The 27,635-nt window shown below is 40.9% G+C and overlaps 1 protein-coding gene across 2 annotated transcripts in view; it reads right to left on the reverse strand.

Annotated features, from left to right (window-relative positions):
- The window catches only part of ctnnal1 (catenin (cadherin-associated protein), alpha-like 1), a 44,306-nt gene that overhangs the window by 11,509 nt on the left and 5,162 nt on the right, over nt 1-27,635 (reverse strand). For both annotated transcript variants that reach the window (XM_026300468.2, XM_026300469.2), the window contains exons 2-7: nt 7,389-7,578; nt 4,049-4,236; nt 3,037-3,156; nt 1,541-1,630; nt 1,202-1,372; nt 271-471 (exon numbers count right to left, since the gene is read on the reverse strand). In XM_026300468.2, coding sequence (XP_026156253.1) covers nt 271-471; nt 1,202-1,372; nt 1,541-1,630; nt 3,037-3,156; nt 4,049-4,236; nt 7,389-7,578 — 960 coding nt within the window. The remainder of the gene's footprint in view (nt 1-270; nt 472-1,201; nt 1,373-1,540; nt 1,631-3,036; nt 3,157-4,048; nt 4,237-7,388; nt 7,579-27,635) is intronic.

Below are 27,635 nucleotides of genomic sequence, written 5' to 3' on the forward strand. Positions count from 1 at the left end.
ACTGAATGAGCCAAGGAGAGTCTTAAAGTGCGTGGGTCTGTCTTTATGAGTTTCTGCCTTTGTACCTAGCCGTGTGCGTGTTGAACAGCCCGACCTAAGCCAAATCTCATTTTCTTTGCTTGGATAGCTCTGTTTTGCACCTTATTAGTAGACTTTTCTTTTGCAAGTGTTGCAGAGAAGGTAATCATATGGTAGCAAATGTTTTTTTTATGAAATATTCCTGTAACTGTGTGTGCATCTGTGCAAGCGTGCCTGCTCATGCCAACATACCGCTTCAACCCAGGCGTGCACCAGCTGCTGAGTGTCCTGGCGCGCCAGCTGGCACAGACTTAGGATGGCCTGTCGCTGCTCGTGGCTGGTATAGGCTGAATCAGTGAAGTCCTCTGTCCGCTCAACCAGAGCCTCAAGCTGACTGTCCATGCTTTGAGGTGACATGGAGTACAGGTTCTCCCGCAGGCACTCCACACTGGACTGCATCAGGGTGGAGTGAGGGGAAGAGGAAGGTTGGGAATTGGGGATATAAGTTGAAGGAGCAGTTGAAAGATGGGTGAGTAGAGAAATGGAAAGATGTGAAGCAGAAACACACACAAGAGCTTTACTAACCAATGTCCTGGGGGAAAATATGTCCTGTGATAACAGGTTTACATAAGCTTTTAGTTGAACTCTGCTATTAAGTGCAATGAAGCTATTTATTAAAAGCCATAAGTATTTAAAGGTCCTTTCATGAAAATACCCTTTTCTTCTTTCCTCTCAATAGAAGAGGCCCCTTCACAGTGTTTTTTAAGTTAATTCCTTTCACAGTGCCAGTGCACAAGGAAGTGAGGGAAGATTAGTCAGAGTGATGTAGGTTTAGTAGTGGTTCACAAAACAGCATTAACCAAATTAAAAACTATAGGTCTGGTGTTTTTTTTGTTGGATTTTCTGACTCACGTCTTAACATGTTTACAGCGCACTGACTAGAGACGGAGCTGGAGTGTGTCCTAATAATGGGATCAGATTGTGTTTCTGTTATTTTCTCAGCAGGTAGTGGTTTTTAAACACCTATAAAAGACTTGTTGACTTGACTTGTTTGGCTTGATATGCTCCTCACAAGACCACCATTACTGAACTCCACCAGCCACGTCAGCATCAGCATCACTAATCTTAAACCTTTGCCACGACATATATCGACTTCTTCGCTAAGTCTTGTTTCTAAACCCACCTTGAAGTCCTTGATGCCATTGTAGATGCTTGCAGGAAGGATCTTGGTCTCCCCACTGCTCCGCGCCTCAGTGACTATCTCGATGACCTGCTCCAGGGCACAGCGCATTCGGTGGAACACAGCATCTTTGTTCATCCGCGCCGACTCACAATCTGGGTGCCTTAGGCAAGTCTTTGGAGGGAAATAGATGTGAAATGTCAAAGCTTGTGCCCTCTTACTCTTTTCATCGTCACCATGAGTGAGAAACCTTGAACTAAATAAGACTTGAGAGGTCACAAATATTTAAGCTGGATGTAATGATGTAGTCCATAAACGTGTGTTGGTGCACCAGTGGTTTACCTTGGAGGCCGTGAGGAGCATCATGGTGCATTTCTCCAGCACTGCCCTGGCTGCTGCCATCCGTGCTTTCTTCTTCTCATCCTTCAAGTCCTGCAACACAAACAAACAAACACACACACACACACACACACACACCAGATGGTAATGGGTGGCTTTCCTCCAGCTACAACTCAGAATTCTCGGGGTGTCCGAGGGACATGAAGCATCAGAGGTATTCAACAAATCTCTTTAATGCTGAAAAGGGATTCATAAATGAAACACATTCCTCTCCACGTTTACACACACACACACACACACACAGACGCACGCACACACACACACACACACACACACACACACATATACACACACATTCAAAACCCACTGGATTAATTGTCATCTCATAAAAAGAGATGCTACCAGAATAAGAAAGAAGATAGTGTGTGTGTGTGTGTGTGTGTGTGTGTGTGTGTGTGATTGCATCCCTTTCCATGTATTCCAAACAGAAATAGCTCAAAATTAGGTAGGTTTGGAATTTGGAAAATGCAGCTGAATCAACTCCTCTCCAGGCACTTTGCCATAGATTACAAAGATGATGCGATTATCTGTCATTATTTTTGCCTCTGTGCTTGTCTGGCTTCAATAGATGAAGATGGTAGATTTTCTAAAGGACTGTGTGCTTTTGCATGTGTGTGCATGAAAGCGCGTTAGTAAAAGTGAAAAAAAACGATTAAAAAAAGCATGGTGGCAAATGAGGAGAGAGAGCAATAGCTGCAATGAGAAGAACTGGAGAGAGACGTGATGTGTGTGTCAAAACACAAGTCACGATAAAATTCAGAAAGAGGCCTGGTCGATCCTCTCTCCGTGTCTTGCCATCGCTGCCGCACTTTAAATCAGCTCCTGCAGAGGCTGAATGTATGCATCAGAGTAGGATTAGCAGCCTTTGACAGTGCAATGTTAGAACCCCTAAGCTGGAGTGTTTTTCTCGAGCTTTGAGCAAACCTTTTGTTTTGCAATTCTGCAGAAAGAATGCATCACTGAAAGCATGGGTCAGCTCATATCGACACTGAATCATGATGTAAACAGTCTGTGAGGAATTTGAGTCATAACTGACCTGTATGTATCTTTTACGGATCAAGACATGGATTTGAACAATGTACAGACACAGACAAATAAGAAAATCTTGCAGAAATAAGACGCCTTGTTACTTCAAAGTTTTTGTAAAGTATAAATATTTGGCTTAAATTATTAATATATTCTGTGTTTCCCAGCATAATCATACTGAAACTATGACAGGCTTCACAGTCTGATTCTATCACATGCTTGCAAATTCAAAGTATCATATTTAAAAAATCACTGCTGGCTTCAAGATTACATTACAAAATTAAAAATGTGTTCGGTGTTGCATGGCTTTTTGCATTTTTCACATGTACATTTCACTGACTGAGAGATATTTAAAGGAAGCTGATTTGGACACTCACAACAGAAAAGGGTTGGTTTTTGCTCATGCTACTCACGTTCTGTCTGTCTCCTGTGAGGTGTGCAAACTCCACCATCTCATTGCCAAACTGACTGAAAATCTGTACAAATTCCTGGAAGGTGCTGACTCTCTCCAGATGGTCAAGGGTTACCAGGACCTGAGAGGAGTGAGATCAGAGTAGTGTGTTGAATAGTTTGTGCTGTTTTTGTCCATCCACGCTGTAACAACTTATTTCTGATATTGCATCACATAAGCAGGAAGTCTAAGAGCAGCCCAGAATATTACATAGCATGTTTATATCCCAAGAGCAACCCTTACCTTACATCAAAACTAAAAAACCAAAACAAATAAATGAAATCTATTTGACTTCTGATGTGTGATATATTTATTTATAATATTTTTGACTTTGTACTTTCCATTTGTGTCATTACACTCCCCCTCTTTGTGGTATTATTGCTTAAATTTGATGTAATTATACCGGTAATACCTTAAAATAAAAGCAGCAGATTAAGAATCTCCTGACCTGCGTTTTAGTTAATAGTAGTCCATGTAGCTGCTAATTTAGCTGTTGAGGGTAGACTAGCTGGCAACGTTATTGCTGCAGCTTTTAGCCATGCCAGACAAAGAGGAAGAAGAGATGTAATTGTGTTTGCCAGTAATGGAGAACAAGGGTCTGTCGACTGTCCGTCCAAACGAGGCTAACCAGTCGTGATTAGGCCCCCTGTTTCCATTCTTGGCTCAGTCTACAGCTACATCCATATCACACTGTCTGCCTGAGAGCATTGCCAGGTATGACCAGAGAGAGGCTCTGTGTTTTTGTGTGGTCTCTAAATGTGCTGCTTACCTTCAATTATCTCCAGAGTACTCTTTGAGAGAGCCAGTGCTCATCTATTAGAAAATAAAGGACTCAGGATGGAGTGTATGTACTCATGTGCAGGCAAGTGTGTGTGTGTTTGTGTGTGTGTGCAAGAGTGTAAGAGAGAATAAACAAGAGAGAGTTTATGCTTTTGGTACAAGGTTGTGCCAGCTTACATGGATGTGTGTCTTACCTTGTTGCGTGACGTGATTATCTGTTTGATGACAATGCGGTCAGCTAAGACCAGAACTTTAGTGACTGAAGAGAGGAGCAAGCGCGCAGCTTTCACCATCCCCGTCCGATCACTGAACACCGTCACACGTCCGTCCGACTGAGAAGGCAAAGTGGCTCCCACATCTGTCAGCTGGGCTATGGCATCACCTGAAAGAGGACAAAAAACACGGCACAGTGAGCAATAGCCTTCGTGGTCTCACAAAGAACAATATGAATAAGCCTGATGAGAATGGAAGTGATTTCTATTTCAGACTCCTTAATCAACAAAAAGCTAAGTTCGAAGCAGTCAACAAATATGGCTTTTGGTTTAAGACTCTGGTTTAGTGTCACACAAAAAAGTCTTCTCCCAGTTGGGGCAGCAGACCCAGAACATGCTGGAGGGTTTACATATCCCATCTGGTCAGTGAGTGCCTTGGGATCCCCAAGGAAGTGCTGCAGGATGTCACTGGGCAGAAAGACCTCGAGGCTTCTTTGCTTTGCCTGCTGCCACTGAGATCTGGACCCAGATAAGAGGCAGAAAATGGGAGAATGGAGGATCAATTGATAATTTTCTAAATGCCTTCTGAGTTAGCCCAGACTTCAGATTACACTGTGTCATCGTGTTCCTGCAATCTGCTATGATTTACCTGCAGGAGAACATAATTTCCTGGACAGAATGAAACACAATGATCTTATATTCAGTACAGTGGCACAACAGCTATGCCACCCTGACCCAAACACTGCTGCCATGTTTTCCGGGTTATCTGAGTCATTTTGGCAGCCGACAGCATGACAGGATGAATTCATTCTTCTATTTTTATATGTGGAACTGTTTTTGTATGTTGAATATTTTCTCTCTCTCTAACTCCCTGACACTATACCCAAAAGTGTAATAATACAACATTTTTAGTCAAAAAATCCATCACCGAAATAGTCCCTATCTAGAGACAAAACGTTCAGTGTTAAGAGCAAGAGCGAGGAGGAGAGAAGTCTCTGAGAAAAAGAGAACTCAGGAAGGAGGGGGAAGGGGAGATAGGTCTCTATCGGGTCATGCAGCTTGGCTGTCTATTTGGTTTGGCTGGTCTTTTAAAAGAAGCGGCACTGACGAACTGATTGCATCCGACAGGCTGCTTTTTGGTGCCAGCTCTGCTAACCAGTTAAAACATCAAGTCCCGGCTCACAAAGAATAATGCCCAACCCTGTGACATTAGCAGGGTGGAAAGCAGAGGCCTGAGCTCAGAGGTCCCTCTTCAATACCTGCCTTCAATCCTCATATATAAATTGTACGGAGTATTAAATGTCATTATCTCAAATGTGAAACACTGATCCTACTGATCCTTTAGTCATCATCTGTATTTAGTCAAGACAACTGCAGCTTTTATTCTTTGTAAAAAGCAGCATTGTTCCCAACAGGGAAAATCATGTGTCAAGTATCAATTCAACATTTTCCGCATGATCCATATCCATTTATTATTTAGAAATGAAAACTTGGAGTGTTAGTACATAACTTCTAAGAAATGAATCTTATGTTGCTCTATGGATGGACTATTGATGTGATCTTTCTGTGGCACAAGGGGAGAGTGAGATGGAAAATGCACAAATCTGAGACTGACACTGACAGACTGAGACAGAGATCCAGCACAGATTGCCTTCGCTGACCTGCCTCATTGGATCTCTCCAGCGCTCTGATGATGGGTAGCATCTAATTAAACTACTGCTTTCAGCCTGCCTTTATTTCATTCATTACAGCACACAAGGCTGAAGCCTGCCTGATTAAACTCTCCCTGTGGCTAGGTATTAGAGAAATGTCAATCCTTTGCTAACTAGCCCTTCTCTTGCTGGGATACTTAAATACTCTAAAAAGACTTTCTTTTTCATCCCAGAAGAGATGCATCCACAGTTTTTGAAAAAAATGAATAGCAATGAGACAGAAAGTTCTTTTTTTATATAATCAGGGAATCGTTGTACAGAGTGTGTCAGGATACGTGTCAGGAAAAACTAGTCATAGCCTCACCTACAGTATGCACACACACACACACACACACACACACACACACACACACACACACACACACAGACTCACATTTTCTCATCAGTGCACTCTCCTCCTCCCACCAGCACTCTCTTTGTGTGAGTTTTAGCTGTCTTTACAAATCAGCACTGTGTGAGGATTAAACACTCAGCTACGCAAGCTGGTTTCCCCTAAATAAACCTATTATCACAGTGTTGTGTCTAAATTCTTATCATGTGTGATACTGTTTCTGCTCTGCTCTATAGAAGGCTAAATGAGGTCCTTGTTTTGGGGCTGGTAAGAATGAAGTTGCTAGATATGAAGAAGAGCTTCCCCCCAGGCAACTCTCTAACCAAAGACATGTAAAAAGGTTTAGGCTGATGGGAGGACACAGTGTTGACGTGTGTCTTCGGTGTGTATTTCTAGACAGAATCTTAATAGTATGTCTTGCAAGAAAATGTAAAAACAGAGAGAAACACATTTCTGACAAAACCATCACCTCTTCTTTCTCGGGTTCAGCAAAAGCTGACAGCCCCAGTTAGGGTGAGCCACACTTTCTCGCTTCTTCACAGTACTTGTCACCGTTTCTGTGGCTCTTTGTCTCTCTCAGTTTTTATTTACACTCGATATATCCACCATTTAAAAGGATTATCTGTTCAGGTTTTGTTGGGTGATGGAGTCTCTTGCAGTGCACATGCGAGTCTACCACCTAACCTGCGTGTAGTGGAATAGATGGAAAACTACAGAAATGAGTTAAAATTTAAACTCTGCACAGAAAATCACAGCCAGAATTAAACCCTGGAAAAAATGAGGAAGTCTGACCTTAGGCTTAGAAATATTTTTCTGTGAAACACAGTAGCAACCTATGAAGCAGTGACTATGACTTCTTCAATTTTCCCAACAGTCTGATGCATTAAGTTTCCAGGAGCCTTTCTATCATAATCTATTATGCAGTGCTTTCCATGCCTGTGCAGACACATTCATTACTTCTCAAACTACAGCACCCTTGGGTGAAGAAGCACTTTTTCAGCCTTTACTGTATTTCCAACCTAATAACAACAACATCCTTAAAGCACTCTGGAGAATCTCTGGTGTAATACTGTCTAACAGGCAGGTCGTCGACACTAATCACAATTTGCACAAAATCAAAAAATCAGGTTGAAGAGCCCTCGTTTAGTTTAAGAGTGTGATTTTGTGACTACAAGGTGTCACTGTTGTCTCCTCCAAAAGAGAAACACTTGACAGTGTTTAAGTGCAGTAATTGAGTGAAATGTCGAGTACATCGTGAGATCCAGCCGAAGCAGCCTACCTGCTCTGCGTGCCTCGAAGCACGCTTGACCCATCTCATCCTTCAGCTCTTGGTTCTCCGCGGCGATGGCCTCTCCGACTGCGACAAAACGCCCCACTGCTGCGCTTACCGCCTGACCCACCCTGTGTATGGCTGTCAGGGTGCGCTCAGACTTTTTTGGCTTGTCTTTATGGTTGATCAGAGTGGTGATCTGCAGAGACAAAAAGCAGAATGTTATTTATGTGAGAAAACAAAAACAAACAAAAAAATAGTTTTTTGTCAGGTTTCATAGATCTAGAAATTTTCCTAAATATATAACCTCAAATTTAATTACATTGCTTACTGATTAATCTTATAGATTAATCTAACTTTTTTATGGTTGACTGTTTAAAGGTTTAGTCTATGAAGAAAACAGACGATTTTTTAAAATGCACATCACAGTTTCCTATACCCTAGTGTTTCAGTGGTCAATTTCCAATAATATAAAACAGAAAAGCAGCAGCAGGAACAGGAGAATGTTGGCATTTTTATTTGAACATTTTATCAAATAACTGATTATCTATCTTGCTATTTAAGTAATTGTTTCAGCACAAATGACATTGCTCAGATTTCACAAAAGAAATAAAACGCCTGATAGTCGAGCATCTGTAGAACTCAGTAGGGCTGGCTGTGCCTGGGGAAAAGATTAATGAATGTAAAACTCGCATGGTTGCACATTTCCAAACTAGATTCATAACTCTTTGTTCAGCAGTGCATGTATGCTGTGATTATATCCAAACAACATATTCGATAAGGGAACATAGTGAATCTGGAGCATGCACTCCATTTGCTTATCAGAGGAGAGGAGTTTCCTGCCAGTACAGCTACAAGTGGAGATAACACTATGGAATACAGCAAGTGGATAACTATGCATGTCAGATAGAGAGAAAGCATCTGTGCAGCATGCACACATCCCCAACATCACTCAATACGCAATAGTTCATAAAATGGGAAAGAACAGCAGACTTTACAGAACAGTATGTCACTTCTTCTCTGACATACCGAACAAGACAGTCCACCACCAGGTACACAGAAAAACGCACACAACGAGGTGGGGCCTCTTAGTGATAATTGAGGGTATCAATTATGAATGTGTAGAGCCAATTATCATCTATTATTTATTAATTGCTTCTACTCTCTCCAGCTGTTGTCGTTGTAAGTGTTGTGTGTTGTGTGTGAGTCAAACCATTTGGGTCAAGGAGTGGTGGGTGGTGATTTTAATTGGTCCGCCGTAGGTGGTCCAGGTGGGGGATCTTTTACAGTAAAGCCTTTGTGCGCTAGAGAAAACACGCTAGTCCTGCTTCAGCTCAGACAGTTGTTTGAATGTGATGGTTTGCTGACACAGGAATGTAACACACCAGGCTGTTTCGGTCATTTGTTTCCCACACGAAAGAATCTGAATGAAACCCTTTTGAAACATGCTCAGTGTTTTTCTTGTGGAGAAATACGGTGCTACAATCATTTGGTAATTAGGGGAAAAAAAGATCATCTTAATTCTAATTCGACAAAACAACATAGAAACATGTATTGCTTCGATCCTTTGGACAATAAAGATCTTAAAGGCATAAAGGCATATAAAAAAAAAAAAACACAATTGCTTTGGTAACTGCACTTAACAAGAATTTCCTATCAACATACAAACCTTATTGTTTTTTCTTTAAAATAGCAAAAAGTATGTTCCTTGTCAGGGATATATAGTAATTCTGTTATTTAAGGCATGAAAAAGAAACATTGGGAACAAAAGGGAAATAGAGTTGATAAATTAGGGGGGAAAGAATATATAGCACAAGATGTTTATTTCTACATCACCCTGTATGTTATGTGCTTTGACCAAATTCTATACCCAACAAAGGAAGAGCACAAAGTTGCATTAATGATCGTGAACATGTGAGAATGACATATTCAGGTTAATGGCACAGGTTGAAAGAAATGTAATTTAATGCTGGTGTTCTCTCTTTTAGTCTACTCTGTAGCAAGATGACAACCCTCACAAAGCAATTTGGTCCATCACTCATTACCTAATGTATCACTCTGTCTTTATTATCTCAGCAATACAGCTTCTCTTCCTGCGAGCCTGGTGTTTTTCACCAACTCATCTGCACAGAGTAACATACTCCTCAGAAAACACTAGCACCGGCTGGCAGGACATTATGCATCCTAACAAAAGGAATTCGGTCACAGTGACACATAATTCAGATCTGTGTCATAAATGGACTGTTCAACATCAGGTGGGATTCATGACAAACCACCTCATTAACACTTCTGTGATGTTACAAATAATGTTTTAGATAACCAAAGCTTTTGTCCTGTCCCCTCAGGTCCTCAGCTTTTCTTTAGTACTAACTTGTGTGTGTCTTGCGAAGAACTCAAAGTGTGTACATGCACGATGTTGTACATGTTTTTTTAATGTCTGCAGGGTGCATGCAGGTTTGAATTTGGGAAAAGGCAAGTTTTCCCAGAGGACAGGCAAATGGTGACACTCATTAACACCCACAGGCTGGAGTTGATCCAGAAATAAGCATCTAAAGAAGGGTGACAGCATGAGGGAGGAAGTCAGCCTGAAAGTATCTGCTTGTGCGTCGTTATACAAACACTAACACCTCTAAAAGCAGTCCGTGATTCACAGAGTGATGTGTGGAAGAGAAAGTAACAGAAAGAGGTTGCAAGAGAAGAACACAGAGGAAAAAGCAACGGTCAAAAGTGACATGGCAAGAGGAAACCTGATTATAGCGCTTCCTCTGTGAAAACGTTGCAGTTAAGGAGACTAAAGTCTAACAAGCTTAGGACAACTTGTCTTTGAAAAACAGAGAGAAAATGACTGTTACTTACAAAGAGAGAGACAGAAAAAGAGAGAGAGAGAAACAGCGACAGAGGGAGACAAAGAGAGAGAGTGAGAGAGTGAGAAAGAGTGAGAGAGAGAGAGAGAGAGAGAGAGAGAGAGAGAAAGGGAGAGAGAAAGAGAATGAGAGAGCGAGAGAGAGAGAGAAAGGGCAGAGAGAAAGAGAGTGAGAGAGCGAGAGAGAGAGAGAGAGAAAGGGCAGAGAATAACCACTGCCTGGGATTTCCTCCATTAGGGATTACTAGGTGGGTACATTTGTGCAAACAGGAACAGAGCTGGGTGGAGAGAACACAAAGAGACAGGCCTTTGTGAGTTTATGTGTGTCAGAGGAACTTATTGTGCAGAGACAAAGAAAAGTGTGTGTTCATTCTACACTGTCAGAAAAACAAAAGAATCAGTGAAAACAACACTCTAATTTCAGGAGCAGAAATTCTGTTGAGTATTAAATGAAAATGTTCAATACCACTGCTAACATGATACCTGGGTACTCTTCACCTTCTGATATCTTGCCTTGAGGAAAACATTTTTCTGCAAAACCCTGTATTATCTGAAGTTATTCACTGGACCTCTGACCACTGGTGGCCTTGTGAAGCAATGTTTTGCAGAGCAGCCCAATTCTGCAGGTTTCACACTATTCTGCCGATTGACAGTTGGTGGCGATAATGCAATGCAACAATTACAAAAAACCTAGCAAACTCCAATTGAAACAGCAAGATTTAAAACATAAAAAATATAAAATATTAGAAAATATATACAGAAAAAAAAAGTTTGCAAAAGTTTTAAGAACACTTCAGGCTTCAAGGATGCACAAAATATAATACCTGTCAATAAATAAATATACAAGATATAATTGTACATTTAAAGCCATCTTTCTCTGTTCTACAAACTTCAGGTCCATACCACAAAGGTACAGCGGTTCAATAGGCAGCTCTACTGCTCAGTCTTTGCCTTTAGGTCAAAGGTTAGGAGTTCATTGAATGTGGCTGTCTAGTCATTAAAAATGTCTTCTCGGTTCATTCTTCATCTCTCTGTTTCTCACACACACTCTCACTACACTGGGCTGCTGCGCTCTGCTGCACTCCAGCAGTGTTTGAATACCAATGAGCACAATCAACCAAGCAGGACTCGGCCCAAAGCCTCCAAAACCCACCAAGGATTTACACAATTTGAAATCTGTGAAATAGGCACAAATGTTGTTTTAGCTGCAAAGTCAGATGTCCAACAGATTTGTTTATTGACAGAATTTCCACAACATTAACAAAAAGTCTTTACTCCTGCCTTGTCTGGCTGCGCTCCCCATGCTATATCAATACGGGTTTTCTGTGGAGAGAAACACCTTAATCAGGCATCTAATGTGATAAATATGGAAGTCAAGTTGAAATGCACAGCAAGTGGCACATATGTCCTCATTACTCTCTTACATCACCATGAAGAATGTGACAAAATATCTGATGTCCTTGGTTTGGGAGGAAGCCTGTGTGAATTTCACACACACACACACACACACACACACACACACACACACACACACACAGCATTCTGAACGTAATCCCACAATGTGTACATCTCCCACATGAACACAGCAGAGCCCTATTGTGCTGTCCATCCCCTTCTCCTTACTTTCTCCCCTGATAGACAACCAGTAAATTCCCACCCATTCACCTCTCAGCTCTTTGTTGCCCATAATTAGTGAGGACAATTACAAAGCCATAAAAAACACATCAACAGCTTACTCTGAGCAACACAATACACGAATAGAGCCCACCCATTGGTTAGTGGGAAATCTAGACTAACACCTCAAGGACACAGTGACCAACTATAAATCAACGGTGAACAAAAGCTGGAAACATTTGTGGCTGCCTCCCATGGCTACTTACTGAGATTCACTGAATGGCAATGCTGGGAGAAAGTTTTATCAGTCATTCTTTCTCTCTCTGCCTGTTTTTCTGCTCTGAGTCTTGGACTGTGCAGTTTCATAAATGTGTAGATAAACAGGTGTGTTTTGGAAGGGAAAGTACTCAAAACAGATCAATTCAAAGCCCATTTGCCAATGGCAAATTTACATCACTCTTGTCATTCAATAACAGCTAGAAATCCAAACAATGCCTGTGAGATAAAAGTGAGTGTGAACAAGCTCATCCTGGAGGCCTGACAGGGCTTTTATTAAACACACACTGTAGCCATTTATCATGATAATTGCTTGCTTGGCGAGTGTTGTGTTTACTTGTTTATTTGCCTAATTTATGAAACTCTGATTCCTTTTTAAACTTTACGTAGCCTGCAGACAAGAATAACAACTCAACCTGAACTTTTTCTTAGTTCCTGAGCAAATGTAGAGTTGAGATCATAAACAGAATCTAAGGAAAGGAACTCACATCGGATTCATCCACTCAAGCCCAATGGTTTCCATATGTGTGTGAATGTGGTGGTGTAAATCAAAAAAGAAACATTCAGCTCAGTTCAGTCTGCTTAAGCATGTGTGTGTGTGTGTGTGTGTGTGTGTGTGTGCAGACACAATTTATTTTATTGCAGTACTGCTGTATGAGCTGTTTTGGAGGCAGGAAATAATTGGGCAGTACTGTAGTTAGTGTAAAGAGAAGGAGACAAGGCAGAGAGAAATAAAGGTTAAATGTCTGAGCTGTATTTACTTGATAATCAGATGAAACTGTCAGCATTATTATGTCTGTGTGAGATTTCATATTTCTGCCTTGTTAATGTGAAAAAGAAGGTTTTCATCTGGTTAACTCTGGTAGCTTCCTGTTTCTGCACCCTCAGATTACACAAACGCTGCAGCATATGGATCAGTTTGTTAAAACGAACAGGAGTACTTCCAGTACTCATTTCAGGCTATTGCAGCACAAAGAGATCATTGTTGAAGGGACCCAAAAGAACAGGCTGAATGTTTGTCCTGTCCATGTGAATTTCTCCTGCAGGTTTCCAGACATTATTTTTGTCTTCCACAGAATCTGAACTTTGGTGCCCTTGAAAAAGCAGAGCTAGTGTTTGGTCTTTATTGATGCAAAGCAAAGATGTTGTTGGCTGTTCTCTGGGGAGCATAAGAGAAAGAGAAGAGAGAGAAAGAGTGAGAGAGAACATAAGAGGGGAGGGATGAAAGTTGCACTGAACATGCACTTTAATGGGCGACCAAATTCCTTCCAAATTGGCCCAGGCAGACAGCAGTTCGATGCTGCACTGGTCGAAAGCCAGACTGGAGAGGGGATATGAGTAGATGAAAGAAAGACAAGGGAGTGAGGAGAAGAGCAAAATACAGAAAGATGGCAAGAAGTGAAGAGAATAAAGAATAGGACATTGCATCTACATCGCACATTCCCCCGTCTACTATCTGCCTCACCGTGTATCGAGCCTCATTCTTCTTTCTTTCAAACCTCCCTCCCTTGTGACTTTACCAATCTGTCTTTGTCTCTCCTACCTTCATCCATCTCTTCTTAGCTGTCTTTGGTGCACAGTAAGTGATTCAAGTCTGTCCCTAGAGCCATGCTGCAGCAGTACAGTACAGTGTGCGATGTTTAAGCTGCATCCTTTGGACTATACTGTAAAACCGAGTGCTCGGAGCAGCAGAAATATAAAATAGAGGTGCTGCACTATCCAACTGTTACGCTGCCCTTTCATTCCCTATCAAAATGAAAAAAACATCTGGGATCCTAGTTTTAGGTGAACAATGCATAAACTGACGACAAACTGAGAAATTTGTTGAAACAAATATGGGCAGTTTTCTAAAAGTTGTTCACCAGTTGGTCATTACAGACCAAAAACATACCAGGCCAGCAGCCAGTTTACAGCCATGTTCTGCAACAGTGAGTCGTGCCCTCATTCAGCAAAGTATGCTGTAACTCATTTTATGCTTTTTCAGCTGTTTAAAGATTCAATGGAAACAGAGGCAGCTAATGGGAGAAGAATGCATATTTTCTGGTGTACCCTGTTAAATTAGAAGCAGCAGTTAAATTCTGCATAAACACTATGCTGAACCACACCAATATATAGTCTTGATTTGGAACTACAATGCATATACACAGACATTCATCATTGAGTGGCCTCTGTCTCTTAGACACAGACATACATGCTGAAACATTAACCCTGTGGATGAGCACCCCACTGCTCGCTCAGTGTCAGCTGGGATTGAACCCTGTCCCCCATGACCCAGGATGTACCAGGATACGCGATAGATGATGGATGGATAGTTATTTTACCACTTATAGATAGTTTGCACACAGCAAGGCTTTCTGGCCGGACGCTTATAACAGTTGTTCAGAGAGTTAATACGTTTTGATTAATAAGTCAGCATGTGTGGGGAGAGAATGGGGGAGAGATAGAAAAAGCAGAAAGTGAAAGTATTTCTTATCAGCACAGACAGGCTCTGCTTGTTGTAATGAACCTGCGCAGGCTGCACAAAAAGCACCTACCAAACGGAGGCTCCAGATTTCCCAGAGATAAAGAGGGAGAAAGCAGTGATTTGCTGGTAGTAGGCTCTCTGGGATGATTGAAAACAGATGGTTTTACCCAGCAAAGCAGATAATTCCAGCGAAAAGTCAAACCAGTGCGTGCCTTTACAACCACAAGATGACAGGGATAATACCAGCTGACTGCCAAAGAGAGAAGCAGAAGGGAGAGAAGGGCACCACACACAGAGGAAGTGATGAATGTGGGAAGACTAGAGAGGCCAACAGACAGGCAAGCTGACAGCCATGACTTGTAGCCAACAGATAAGCATCGTTGTGGATGTATGACAACGGTCAAACATCTCTGTGTGCTTAGAGGATTTTCATTAGATTCTTATTGAACTTCAGTGCAGTTGCATGAGAATGCTGCTTTTTTCTATATTTATGCATTCATTTGATATCAGTATCCTATTATAGTTTCTAATAGTCAAGGTTGAGTGTAAATTTCACCCGTGTTTGTCCCACTGAGTCAAGTGGCATATAATCAAAATCTTTCATTTGTTCTTATATAACATCACACAGTCTGGTAGAAGAGTTTAATTACAATAGTATCGCGTGGACTCTATAAGTTCTGTTAGTGCCTTATTGCTTATGGTACCAAATTATTCATATATCAAATTACTAGAGGAGGCATTTTACTAGTTAGTAAAGATTAGCTTCTGATTCCCCTGATCATTTTAAAGGATATAAGAGTACTGGTACTATTAATCTTCTCATCTAACAAATAAGTGTAATTCTGTTGGAAATACTAAATCCTCTGAGGTGTATTAAGCTGTTATTTATCAGCTGAGCTCTATTTGATGGTTTTGTTTCATGTTAGAGACTCAAAGCTGACAACCGTGCAACACAGTTTTCACTTTGACTAAGGGGCGACATTTTGACAGTTAGAGATCAGAAAGCGAGCGCACAACATGAACCTTAGCCCACTGGCTCGTGTAGGCCAACAGACATGCAGCCGATGAGACAGACACCGAGAGAAATAGATAGAGAGAAGTGGTGGAGTGTAAGCAGGAACACTGAGAGAAAGGCTGATGGACAGTAAAGACAATCTGAACACTATGTGGGCTAGCAGTTGAATGAGTTTGTATTTTTATCAGATTGTACCCCATTGGAGTTGTTTGAGAAAAGGGCACTGTCTGGCCTTCAAGGTTTTGGCTCAGCAATCAGAGCTGACATTTGGATATATGGACAGAGAGCACGAATCCATAGCAAACATCAGTGAGAAGGTTATCAGTGATGAATAATAACCAACAACTCAAGAGGAACAATGACCAACAATAGAGTATCATGTCTTTAGTGACTTGGAATAACACAGTGAGTCTCTTATAAATGCACTGTTGAGGCCTGAAAGAAATTAGAGCCAGAAATAGTCAATACCTACACAACCAGTACCACTTTACAGCTGGGTAATAATTGAAATGTATTAATCCTAGAGTTAATACAATTCTCTTTAATACCAAAGAAACCAATCTCTGTAAAAGCTGAATGGTGGGTAAACACAAGCAGCAGCATAAGAACTCTTAAGAGTCTGATTTAATAGTTTAAATCAGATATTATGACACCAAGGAGTGAGCAAACAAGAGCACAAACCTGTCAATGCTAACGCTTTTGGCACTTGACTGTTTCCAATACTACCCTCCATTTCTGTCAGTACTGAAGGAGTATTAAGGGTTTTCAATACCCAGCCCTAGTACTAGTGCATGATATTCCCATTTCCAGAAATGGTGAAAACATAAACCCCAATCCTCTTCTCCACAGGAAACAATTTTTGCTTGCTTTTAGACTCATGTTGGGGGCATGATGAAATATGTCTTCATTCTCACTGTGAGTAATCACATATGCCTCCACTTGCATGCTGCACAGAAAGAGGCCAACACATAGGCAGTACTGTCTAAGCAGTATGTTAGCAGACTGTATTGTGGTTATGGGCTCTTTTCCAAAACATTCTGCCAAGCCATTACTATGAGGTAATGTGTTATGTTTAGTGTAATTTTACTAGACTATGTTCCACTATCTACATTATTCAATGGCTAAATGAATTTGTAAAAATGTTAGGTTGATGTTACAGCAGCATGTGTGTTGCATGTGAGAATGGACTCTTAAATATGGAAAAGATGACAAATATGACATTGGATAAAACATGTTCTTTGCTTCTTTGACCACTGTGGCACGCCAAGGCCACAGTGTGTGCACAGTTACAGCTCTAGAGTAGAGAAAAGACAACCACTGAAAAAGAACACACACACACACACTCACACAGCTTGCAATCAACAGAAAACAATACCTCTTTTCATTCCCTCTTGCTCATGTTAATTCTCTGGACAGTAGGTGGGAGGGAGACAGTAGTCAGAGACAGACAAAGTGAAAGTCAGGGACAGGGTCAACCAAGGAGAGGAGGCATGTGCCCTGAACACAGTGTGACTGCCGGGTCAAACTCCCTCTGGCTGTTTCAGCTGTTGTCTTGACCCATCTCCAGTGCACCTGGAGATGCATCTAGGAATATACTGTGGGGGTAAGCATCAGATACAGAGCACCCTGAGGTGGTAGCTCACCCGGGCCTTGAGACCTACATGTGCTAATATGACGGGGTCTCCTCTGTGCTCTAGCCATTTACTTTGCTGCAGAAACTGACTGCATTATATGCATTATACATATTTTCAGCAACCATCAATACTATGTACTAATTCTAAGTGTCTATTATTATTTTTCTTTGGAAGTCACGACTAAGGTGGCCACACATTTTGCATCAGTAGTGTCAAGATAATATAATATTCATCTTTTTTCTACACACTGCTTTTAGAAAAAAAATACCACATTACTCAATGCATCAGTCTTGTCTTAAAGGAGTATGTTTTGGAAGCTATTATAGGAAATATGTTTCTTTTCTTTCTCGATGAGAGTTAAATGAGGAGAATGATCAGGCTGTAATGTCTGGTAAATATCTAGCTGGGTTCAGTAGACAGTTAGCTTAGCTTAGCATATTTATCATTTTTACATGACACCCTGAGGACAAAAAACAAACTTTTTAATCACTGTTCTGGTGCAGGACTGAGATTTCAGCAGCTCTTGCTGTGCATTTTCACGGTCAGAGAAATAACATGATTTGCTAACCAAAGTGTTATATCTGTTCTCTTTGCAGTTAAATCTCTGCAGGTGACTGTGACTTTCCCATTAAAGCTGAGGCGGCATCTAACCCTTGAGTAGTCAACTGAAATGTTTGCTCCAGGCTGCTCATATGACTCACAGCACGGCAAAGTGTCAAACACTATACTCTTTCTCTCCTGTTTCAGCTTCCACGACACAACACCAAGAGCTGCTGCAGTGTGCATCATCACTTTTTAGTGTAAAGAACTCAAGCTCAGTCAGATTAGCTGACTCAACACTAACCCCCTTGACTAGAATGAAAAATGCAGATTTATTTTACTGGACAAAGCATCAATTTAACATTTAGTCCATCAATCAAATATATTTTCAAAGCTGATTATGTAGACTCGCTCTCTAACTTTGTTTTGGCTCTGCCTCTGAAACAATGTCAGGAGTAGATTTCATTGGCGGGTTATTTAATTCGACAAGGTTACAGTGAGCTGAATGTTGGAAATAAACATGTTTTTAATCTGGTCTGAGGGCCTCGGTTGCTTCTTTTGCAAGTGCAATGATTGCGAAGGGCAGCTGTCTCTATATTACTGCAATCTGACAATCAATCAGCTATCTCTACCCACGTGTATGCAGAGAAGCCAAGTCAACACAAAAGAATAGACTGTATGGTTGGCACACAGTAGACAAACCAATAAACTCAACTCATATTTTCTTAGGGAGCATTCACTGTCAAATAAACGACAAATATAATCCCACTTATTGCGTGGTATTACAGCTTGGCATCGATCCTTGGTGCTCTGCCACAGTTGGAAGTGTTCACAGCCTCTCTGAAACCTCTCTGAGATGCATTTCCAAATAGAGGAATGGAAATATGGCCCAGGGTTTCCAGATTACATTTCTGTGATTGTTTCACATGAAGAGAAATATTCATCTCTGGGGCCTGGTAGCAGACTGCCTTACCATTTGTGCGGCAGATTAGTGTTTCCACTCAGGAAGTAGAAGCTACAAGGAAAGCAGAACAGGCTTGTGTGCTACCTGGTACTCCATCTCTTCTGTCATAAAATAATGGGAAATCTATCAAGCCTTAAGTGAGCCCATTGAGCGTGCTGAGCACCAAGCTCACCAGAATCACTCTGACCTGAGCCGGTTGCAGTTTCCCATATGACAAATTCTGACAAGCTGAATCAAATCAATCTCTATTAAAACATTCGCCTTTTATTAGCAATGCCCTTAGCGTGCTTTTCTTTTGGTTCCCACATGCACGAAAGCCTTATTTGGTGGCTTATTTGAGTGGATGCATTCCTAAATGAAATAAAGAACATACTCTGAAGAGAAATAGGAGCCCACTGACCTGGTTTGTTAGTGCAACAGCTAACAGTAACACGTAATCTCTCTTAAAAGCAGAGCTTTGCTACAGTGTAATCAGTCATGCTGATATGAGGTGCAGGAAGCCTAGAGGAACCAGCAGCAGCTGATATGAGAGAACGATAAACCTAGGAGCAAAACAGATGGACAGCTGTGATGGAGAGATAGACGGGAGGATATACAGTAAATAAGACAAAAGGGAGGATGGCTCAGACGGAAAAATAAACAAAGAAAGGCTGAGAGGAACTATAAAAGAAAGACACCAGATTGAATCTTTACCAGCTCACTTAACTGTTTCTAAAAACTTTTTAAAAAATTGCTCTCTCCCAGTTAAGAGTGACACTGGGGTGGATGAGGTGAGACAGTGTGAGTGAGAGTGACCTCTGAGTCAATGGTCTTTGCTGGGGGGTGGACAAACACAACATGGCTGTGGATCAATTTTTGCTCTGTTAACCACAATCCAAGGTTAAATAAGATGGGAAGGGGAGCAGAGGGAATTGATCTCCTCTGTTTGTAGAGCACCAGAGTGTGACACAAACTACTGTTTTGGTTCACCGCCCTTGTTTCTCTTTAAAACCTTTTACAGTTACCGTTGAGAGAACTGCCAATCCAAAAATTAGATTACATCATATTTAACATCAAATATTAATTAAAAACAGCAAATGAACACATGCAGCCATTACAGCTGAATTCCCTTTAAAGACACTGCATCAACAAAAAAAGGAAGCTATCTTCCAAATGTTGTTTTCTTATAGTACTGATATGATCTCACTGTGAATGTTCTCACCAACAGATTTGTGCTATTATGCAGTTACATCTCTACAGTATTTACATAATGTCATACGTCATAATGTCATACACTTACATGACATAAGTCTAAAGCAAAGCGTGTAAAGCAAACAGATCTCATTACCAAAGGCTTTAGTGGGTTAAAAAGGGACCTGATTGTTTATTTAGCTGATGACAGTGATGGTATTCTTATCATGCACCAATGCTCCCATTTTACTAAGCTCATTGAAGGTTTACAGTTTCTTTTGTGCTTGATTTGGGCAACGCACAATATGATGCTCCCACATGGCCTTCAATAACAAAAACATGCATATTTTTATTTCAAAAAGTACTGTAGGTAAAGTGGCCTAAAAAAGAAAGTTTGCAACAAACTGAAGACAGAGCACAGGAAGCCGATGACACAAACAATTTACTTGGTTCTAACAATTTTCCATGGAATCACTATCATTGTGGAAACACAGCAGCAGCCTGACAACACTGACGTCTTTGATCAAAGCAAGTTTTCATAAAACATCCAAGACGTAATATCAAAGACATCTCTGACCCAGGCAGCAGGGCAATACAGATGAGATCCCACCCATTTGGAAATATACACCATATGCAGTTACACGTTTCTCCAGGCTACACTGGCGTCTTTGTTCCATAGAAGACCTGGTTATTTCAAAGAGATGTCTGCTTCATACTGTTGCCTGGGGCTAAATCCTTTTCACAGATATGGCAGTTGTTTGATTTGGCAAAGAAATGGAAGAAAAATAAAGCAAAACACATCATTGAGACATTACATATTATACCTGGATGTGAGGTCTCTTGACTTTCGGATGCCAGGAATATTCAGGAAACAGCAAATCTCAGAAAAAAAAAACAAAAAAAAAACTGCCTGGATTTTGGATTTTGTTTCGCCAACTGAATAAAATTTGCAGCTCTGCAATTGAATATTCATATAATTGTATTAGGCTAGTGGTTGAATTCCAGGGAAAGGAAAGGAAAAAAAATAAAACAAAAACAGGATTTCATTTGCAGACATCACCTGCTGTTGGTGTGCATAAACAGTCCAAAATTTGCAATTAATGAATAACTAAAGCTCATTATCACAGAGTGCGTGGTGTTCTGTATTAGGTATAAGAGCAGACAAGCTCCTCAAAGTCAACCGTGAAAACAATTTTCTTCTATGAGTTGAATAATTTAGATCAGTTTCACCTTCTGACATGAAGCACCTTCAAAAGAAATAAGGGGGGAAAGTAAAACATTTACATAGGCTGTAACAAATCTTTTTCTTTGAAACCATTGTAAAAAACACGAAGTGGCCCAGAGCACTGTTCTTACTTCGTTCTTTCTATCTGGCCCCAAACTTTGATTGTCCCCCTCCATGATTACTTTGTGTTGTTAAAATCGGATGTGAAAGCACCTGAATAAGGCAGACTCCAGTTCTTGATGAGAAACTTTTGTATTCTTCATTTTGCTCATCATCTACCTCAGTGAGGATCTCCTGGGCTGTCAATCAAGATTGATTAGTGACTGTTGTAAAACCAAAGAGCTGTAAATCGATGCCATCTGTTAGGGATAGATCTCAAAATCCATCACTGACCAATACCTTTCAGGTGAAACCACAAGTTCAATTAAAACTAGTGAAGACAATCAGAGCCTCCATCCCTTGTGCTCGAGTCCCTTTCTCGGATGCAACATAGCATGACGGCAGCAGCCTGCTCCAGCAACCTGGAGGTACGAACACGACAAGCTAGCTGCCGGCATGTCGCCCCCCTCAGGTTGTTGTCACACTGAGCCGTGTTTAATGACTGGGTAATTACATAAAGTCCTCACCAGGATAATCCTAACTGCTTGCCAACTCAGCCTCAAAAACATTCCATCAGTCATCATGATGGGTAATTACAAGTAATGGACAAATAATAGTGTGTGGTGAACAGTGTGTGAAAAAGGCTTAACCAGGCTCTGTGACAGCCTCCCACAGCATTGGCATGTTCTGTAGGGAAAAAAGGATGACTGCAGTAGCTGCTGGAAGAACCCGGACCAAATACACCTGACACAAGGGCAGTGGCTGACATCTAAGTTAATAAGGCTTATTGTTTTTAAATGAAGAAACAAGGGGTTGTTTCTGAGCCCACTGAGGTTCAAATCAAACATGTCTGATAAAAACACTAACATAATTCTTACAAGCTACTAATACTACTACTAGTACTACTACTACTACTAGCCCTTCCACCTTTGGGTTGCTTCACAGACGAAAGGAAGATAACATGTCAGGTGTGGAAGAAAGTCAACATAACTGCAAACTACCCTCACACCGAGACAAATCCTCACCCAGAAGGAGAAGCAAAAAAAAATTTCTGCAGAATGTGGCATGGAAGGTTTGACATTTGAGAAGAAAGAGACTTTAAAAAGTGAATAAATGCATTAATAAATCAATGAGGTGTGTCAAACCAAATATCAAAACCCCTCAATGGACAGAGATAGTGGCTGAGCAGGATGATTCATTGATGAAATCGGGGATGAAAGAAGTGAGGCGAAGTTCAAGGACACTCAAGCATACCAACCAGTATAGAGTGCATAAAGGTCTCACCATTTGAGACTTTGTCTTTTGACCCCAACCATGATGCCCCTATAAAGAATACATAGACACAGTCTCAGAAACCAGTCACTCTGATACACATTGTAGGAGCTGGAAACATGAGCCCATGAAGGAATGCAGCCCCCCTGTCTTCAGACTGCATAATGGCCTGTGTTGTGACATAAATTCTCTCACACATTCACTGGGGGCTTAGGCAACATGCTTTCACTACATGACACATACTCATGTCTTCAAGTGATTGGAGTTCTACTAGGATTCTGTTTGAACCTCACTTTTTAAAAACTAGGACCTAGAGCCTCTATGACCACATGCAGCAATTTGACCTAATCACAAAAATGAAGTCCCATTGCTCAAATCATTCTTGATATTATGAAACACCTCAAAAAGTTGCTTTCGCCCTCTTAGATAATGGACAAGCAAACATCCAGAAGAACCAGAACTATATTTATAGGTGAGTGACTTTAACTTATTTATAGGGGTTGGCACTGTGTGTTTCTGTTTGTGCCCACACAGAGCTGTGTTTCCAGGCTGGCTGGCCCTCAGCTGTCACCCGCCAACTCCAGTCTCCCAAAACAGAGACAAGATAAGAACACAGTCCCCATACTGCTGGGGTTAGGTATTGGGTACATTCAGTGCATTGATCAGGGACGAGCATGAATCTGTAGTGGACTTTTTCTAATATTTGTAAATTGCCAAAAAAAAAAAAAAAAACTGGCAATTGCACTGCATTTGAACAAATCCTATTTTTTCAGAAACAACATACCCACTGTGTAACTTTATCAACTTCAAATGACACTGTCATATCTTTTGTCTTTTCATAGTGTTTACAATGCTATCTGCTTAGATTTGAGCTTAGAATTGTGCTGGCTCCCAAAAACATTTCCCTTGAGGTTATCTGACACACAAAAGACAGAGAGAACATCATCTTGATCACTATTCTATGTCATAGAAAGGGGGCAGCCAAATCTGGCTGGGCTGGTTACATGCTGTTCCTGTTACTGTTCTTCAGAATAGGTGCAAGTCTGAAGATTACATCTGAGTTTACAGCAGTAAAGAAAAATGGAAGGATCCTCAATGAAACAGTAAGACTGTGCTTTTAAGCTCTGTGTGCTACGTACAGCCACTGGCTAGGTTTTCACTGAGTTGCATAATTAATAAGGTGATACAGGGACCCTGGACTCTCTAGAGAGGTTTGAGATTAAAAGTGATAAAACAGGGGGATAAGCAAAGAGAGCTGGGAAGAAACTAAGCACAAGGTTGAAGGCAGAGAATGAAAGAGCAAGAGAGTAAGGTGTGTGACAGGAAAACAAGATCAGGAAATTGGGCAGAGCACCAGAAGAAGGGTGGAAAGCATATAAACAAGGTGCTATAGCATCTTACATGCTGATCCTTACAGCAGCACCCTCGACTCACATTACAGAGTGAAGGATTCCTAGTTCTTAAACGATTTTCTCTACTGGGTTTTATGGCTTCACACTGAAACCAACGCTGATGCACAATGTCAGAAGTGACACTCTTGCAAATGTGAAATTTATTACAATCTTTCAGATAAGTCAAACAATTTTAGTCAACAGGCGGCTTAGTGTTGGCTAGCACTGTTGCCTCACAGCAAGAAGATTCTTGGTTTGAAACCTGTCAGAGACCTTTCTGTGTGGAGTTTGCATGTTCTCCCTGTGCTTGTGTGGGTTTTCTCCAGGTACTCTGGTTTCCTCCCACAGTCCAAAAACATGTATGTCAGGTTGATTGGTGACTCTAAATTGCCCATAGGAGTGAGTGTGAGTGTGTGAGGTTGTTTGTCTCTATGTGGCCCTGTGATGGACTGGTGACCTGTCCAGGGTGTACCCCTGCCTTCCACCCAAAGAGAGCTGGGATAGGCTCCAGCAGATCCCTGTGACCCTGGTTAGGAATAAGCAGGTATAGATGGATGGATTTTAGTCAATATTTTCAATAAGAATAGTGTGGAAATACTATTACAATACCTTATACAGTAAGTATAAGGCATTGTAATACCTTAAACAATACCTTATACTTACTGTATAAGGTATTGTAATGGGAAGAAGCTTGGGGTGACAGCAAAAGAAAAATCTTGACTATTCTGAATTTAAGAACGATAAGAAAATGTTTGGTATTCTACGTTCTCTGTGTCCTTCACACTCTCTTTGTTCTGTCATGTCAAACCTCATCTCTTTAAAAGAACTCATTATCGAGAGGGGAGAAGTTCAAAGACGCTAGAAGAAAGCAATTAACACATACAAGCCAGACTGAAGAATTCCTCAGTGGTACAGTCAGCAATGTTGCTGTTAGATGAGGAGAGAAGAACAAACATGCTGACTTGAAGAGCTTTGGAGTGTGCATCAGATATTTTTTGTTTATGACCTTAAAAGATCATAAATCATTAAGATAGTTATATTTCACTCATTTAAATAATACCACAGCAAACAGTATTCAAGAACTGCAGTTTCTTTTCTAGTGTCACTAGAAACCTCCAGTAAATCAACATCTTAGAAAACATCTTTTCTTTGTTTGTTTCCTAGAGATGAAACAGTGACTAACTAAATAAATGTTCAACATGCCTGAGAATCCCCATGTTTTTACGTTTTCTGCTGTGCTGAGGTAATTCAGTGATAGTTAACTGTACAGTACATGGATGTGGTAAGAGTTAAAGGGGACATCTCAGTTTTGTCTGAGGTGAGGTCTGAATAAGTCAGAGTGATAAAATGTTTTCAGTGAGGATAAGATAATAAGCGAAATGTATGAAGGCAGATTTTGAAAAAGCTTAATCTAAAGACGACAAGACGAATTATGATACTACGGTTTGGTGCAACATTTCATGACTTGGGAAATGCTGAGCTCTCATAATCCTGGGTGAAGGATTTGCGGAGCTTCCCCTAGCAAGGCCCAGGACCACATGGCGTGAACAACTGTCCTAGTCAATGTCATGTGCTTATGTCTGGAATCATCACTACACTGAGCCAAAAAACCCTAAAACGGAAAAGCAACAGGGGACAGACTGCTGCCCAGTTATAATGATCTGTTTACCTGCGGTTGTCCAGGCAGCAGACATTATAGATAATGCGAATGAGATCTCTCACAGTATGTGAGGAGTAGGAGCGTACATGCCTGCTAGATTACAGTAAGTGGGCTATCATGTCACACTCTTCAGTCTCCTCTGTCCTGACAGCAAAAATAGTCACACTTTGTTTCTACCTTTCTATCTCTGTACCTGCTTTTAACTACCGTAAAGAGAAAGCCAGATGAAAAAGCAATTCTCTTTACGTTCATTACAACTTGCATCATCATATAAGGTACTCCCGTTATAGTGGCATAGTGGAAGTAATACCTCTATATACAGCTACAGATGGCCTATGTGTGCCTATAGAATCTCAATAAGTGTGTGGCCTCGTCCGTGCGTTTTAGTGAATCTGTTTCAGTTCACAGGGTGCTTCCAGTGAGCACACTTTCCCGGGAGAATCCTGTTATTTCCTACATGGTCAAAATTCTTCCACATTTTTCCCCCATTTATGACCAAATTCCTCACCTTCCCCCCCCCTTTTGTTATCATAACCTGTTCATAGTACTGTGCATCGTAAGAGTATTGTTTCCACCCAGATAATACAATTACACCCTCTTGGCATGCATACAACTCCTCCCACGCTACATAGGAAATGGAGAACAAAAGAAAGAAGAAGTCACAGGAGTTCACGTTTCTCACATAAAGTTTTGGAAACGGTTTGCAAAGCAGAAGACAACTTAACCTTCTTTCACATTAGCTCATTAGGCTGACAGTTAAAACTGCAAGAAATCTCAGGCTGTTCATCACCCTTTTTATAAATAAATGGTTGATTAATTGTGTTTTCAGGGTGTTCTTTGACATCTTCGTTGTTTATTTGCTCTTTTTTTTTGCTTTTTAATTAGGGGATTGAGCTGGGTTATGAAATCATCCCTGTTTTCTAGGTCTCAAGGTTGACAAGTGTGCCAGTGAGGCTGATCAAGACGAAACACCACACTACATTAGGCCCAACATCCCTGCTGATAGAGATCTCTTCCTGTGTGCCAACACATTTGAGACATCTCATCGTCTCATCATCATAAACTGGGAATATACTGTAAATACAAGCTGGTAATGAGCCAAACAGCCGCTTGATATTAAACCACAACACTAAGGCTCTAATAGCCTTTGCAGGACTTGGAGGACATTTCACACTGGATATATACAGGCTGGGCATGGTGAAGAATCATTTTTCCAGGGAACTGAATTTCATTTTCGGCAATAATTGAATTAAGAATAAAATTTGAAAAATTAATACATTCAGATGTTAGTGGATAGTTAGGAGTTCATTATCACCTGCTTGTGGGGATGATTCCTTTCACAGAAATCTCTGTGTTTGACATCTCTGAATAATCTCCATGAGTGAAATCCACTAAAGGACCCTACTTTCTAAATACCAGCTCCCTGAAATTGCTTTCCATTTTAAGTTGACAGAATGGAAGACTTTGAGCAATGTGAGCACAGGTAATGCTACTTCCAAGTCTCTCTGATAATAGGAAGAATGTGTAATCAATACTTTATCAACCTCCCAGCTATAGCAATAGGTCTTGGTCAGAGGCAGAAACTTTCTTTGAGACAATTAGTTATCGCTATTAGCGACAGCAGTCAGATAACTTAAATGGCAAAAGGGTGAGATAGCTTTTTTCACCATTAGGTTAACTTCACTGTTTGCTTTTGGTGGCTGATCCCTTTAGGCTGGGTTATTTAAGGGTTTCCGACACTCACACACAAACACACACCTTTCTCATCTGGAAGTATATTAGCTGGGGAAAGGTCAATGGATCGACATGTGAGACAGACTCTTTTATCGACACTTAAAGAGAACAGCGATCTGTAATGACTCCCCTGATAGCAATACTGAGAAGAGTGCAGGAGGGAGGGCAAGGGGGAAGCAGTGATGACGCTAGTCCTGCATGTTTATTTATGTACTGTGTGCATGTCTGTGTCAGAAATATATAAAACAGAATACTACAGAGAGTGAATGTAGAAAAAAAAAAAAAGAATTCTCCAAACTGGTGCAGTTAGATGACTAATGCAAACACTCTACCAA

Source organism: Mastacembelus armatus, chromosome 11 (genome assembly GCF_900324485.2).
Source record: "Mastacembelus armatus chromosome 11, fMasArm1.2, whole genome shotgun sequence".
In the NCBI taxonomy this organism is placed as follows: Eukaryota; Metazoa; Chordata; class Actinopteri; order Synbranchiformes; family Mastacembelidae; genus Mastacembelus; species Mastacembelus armatus.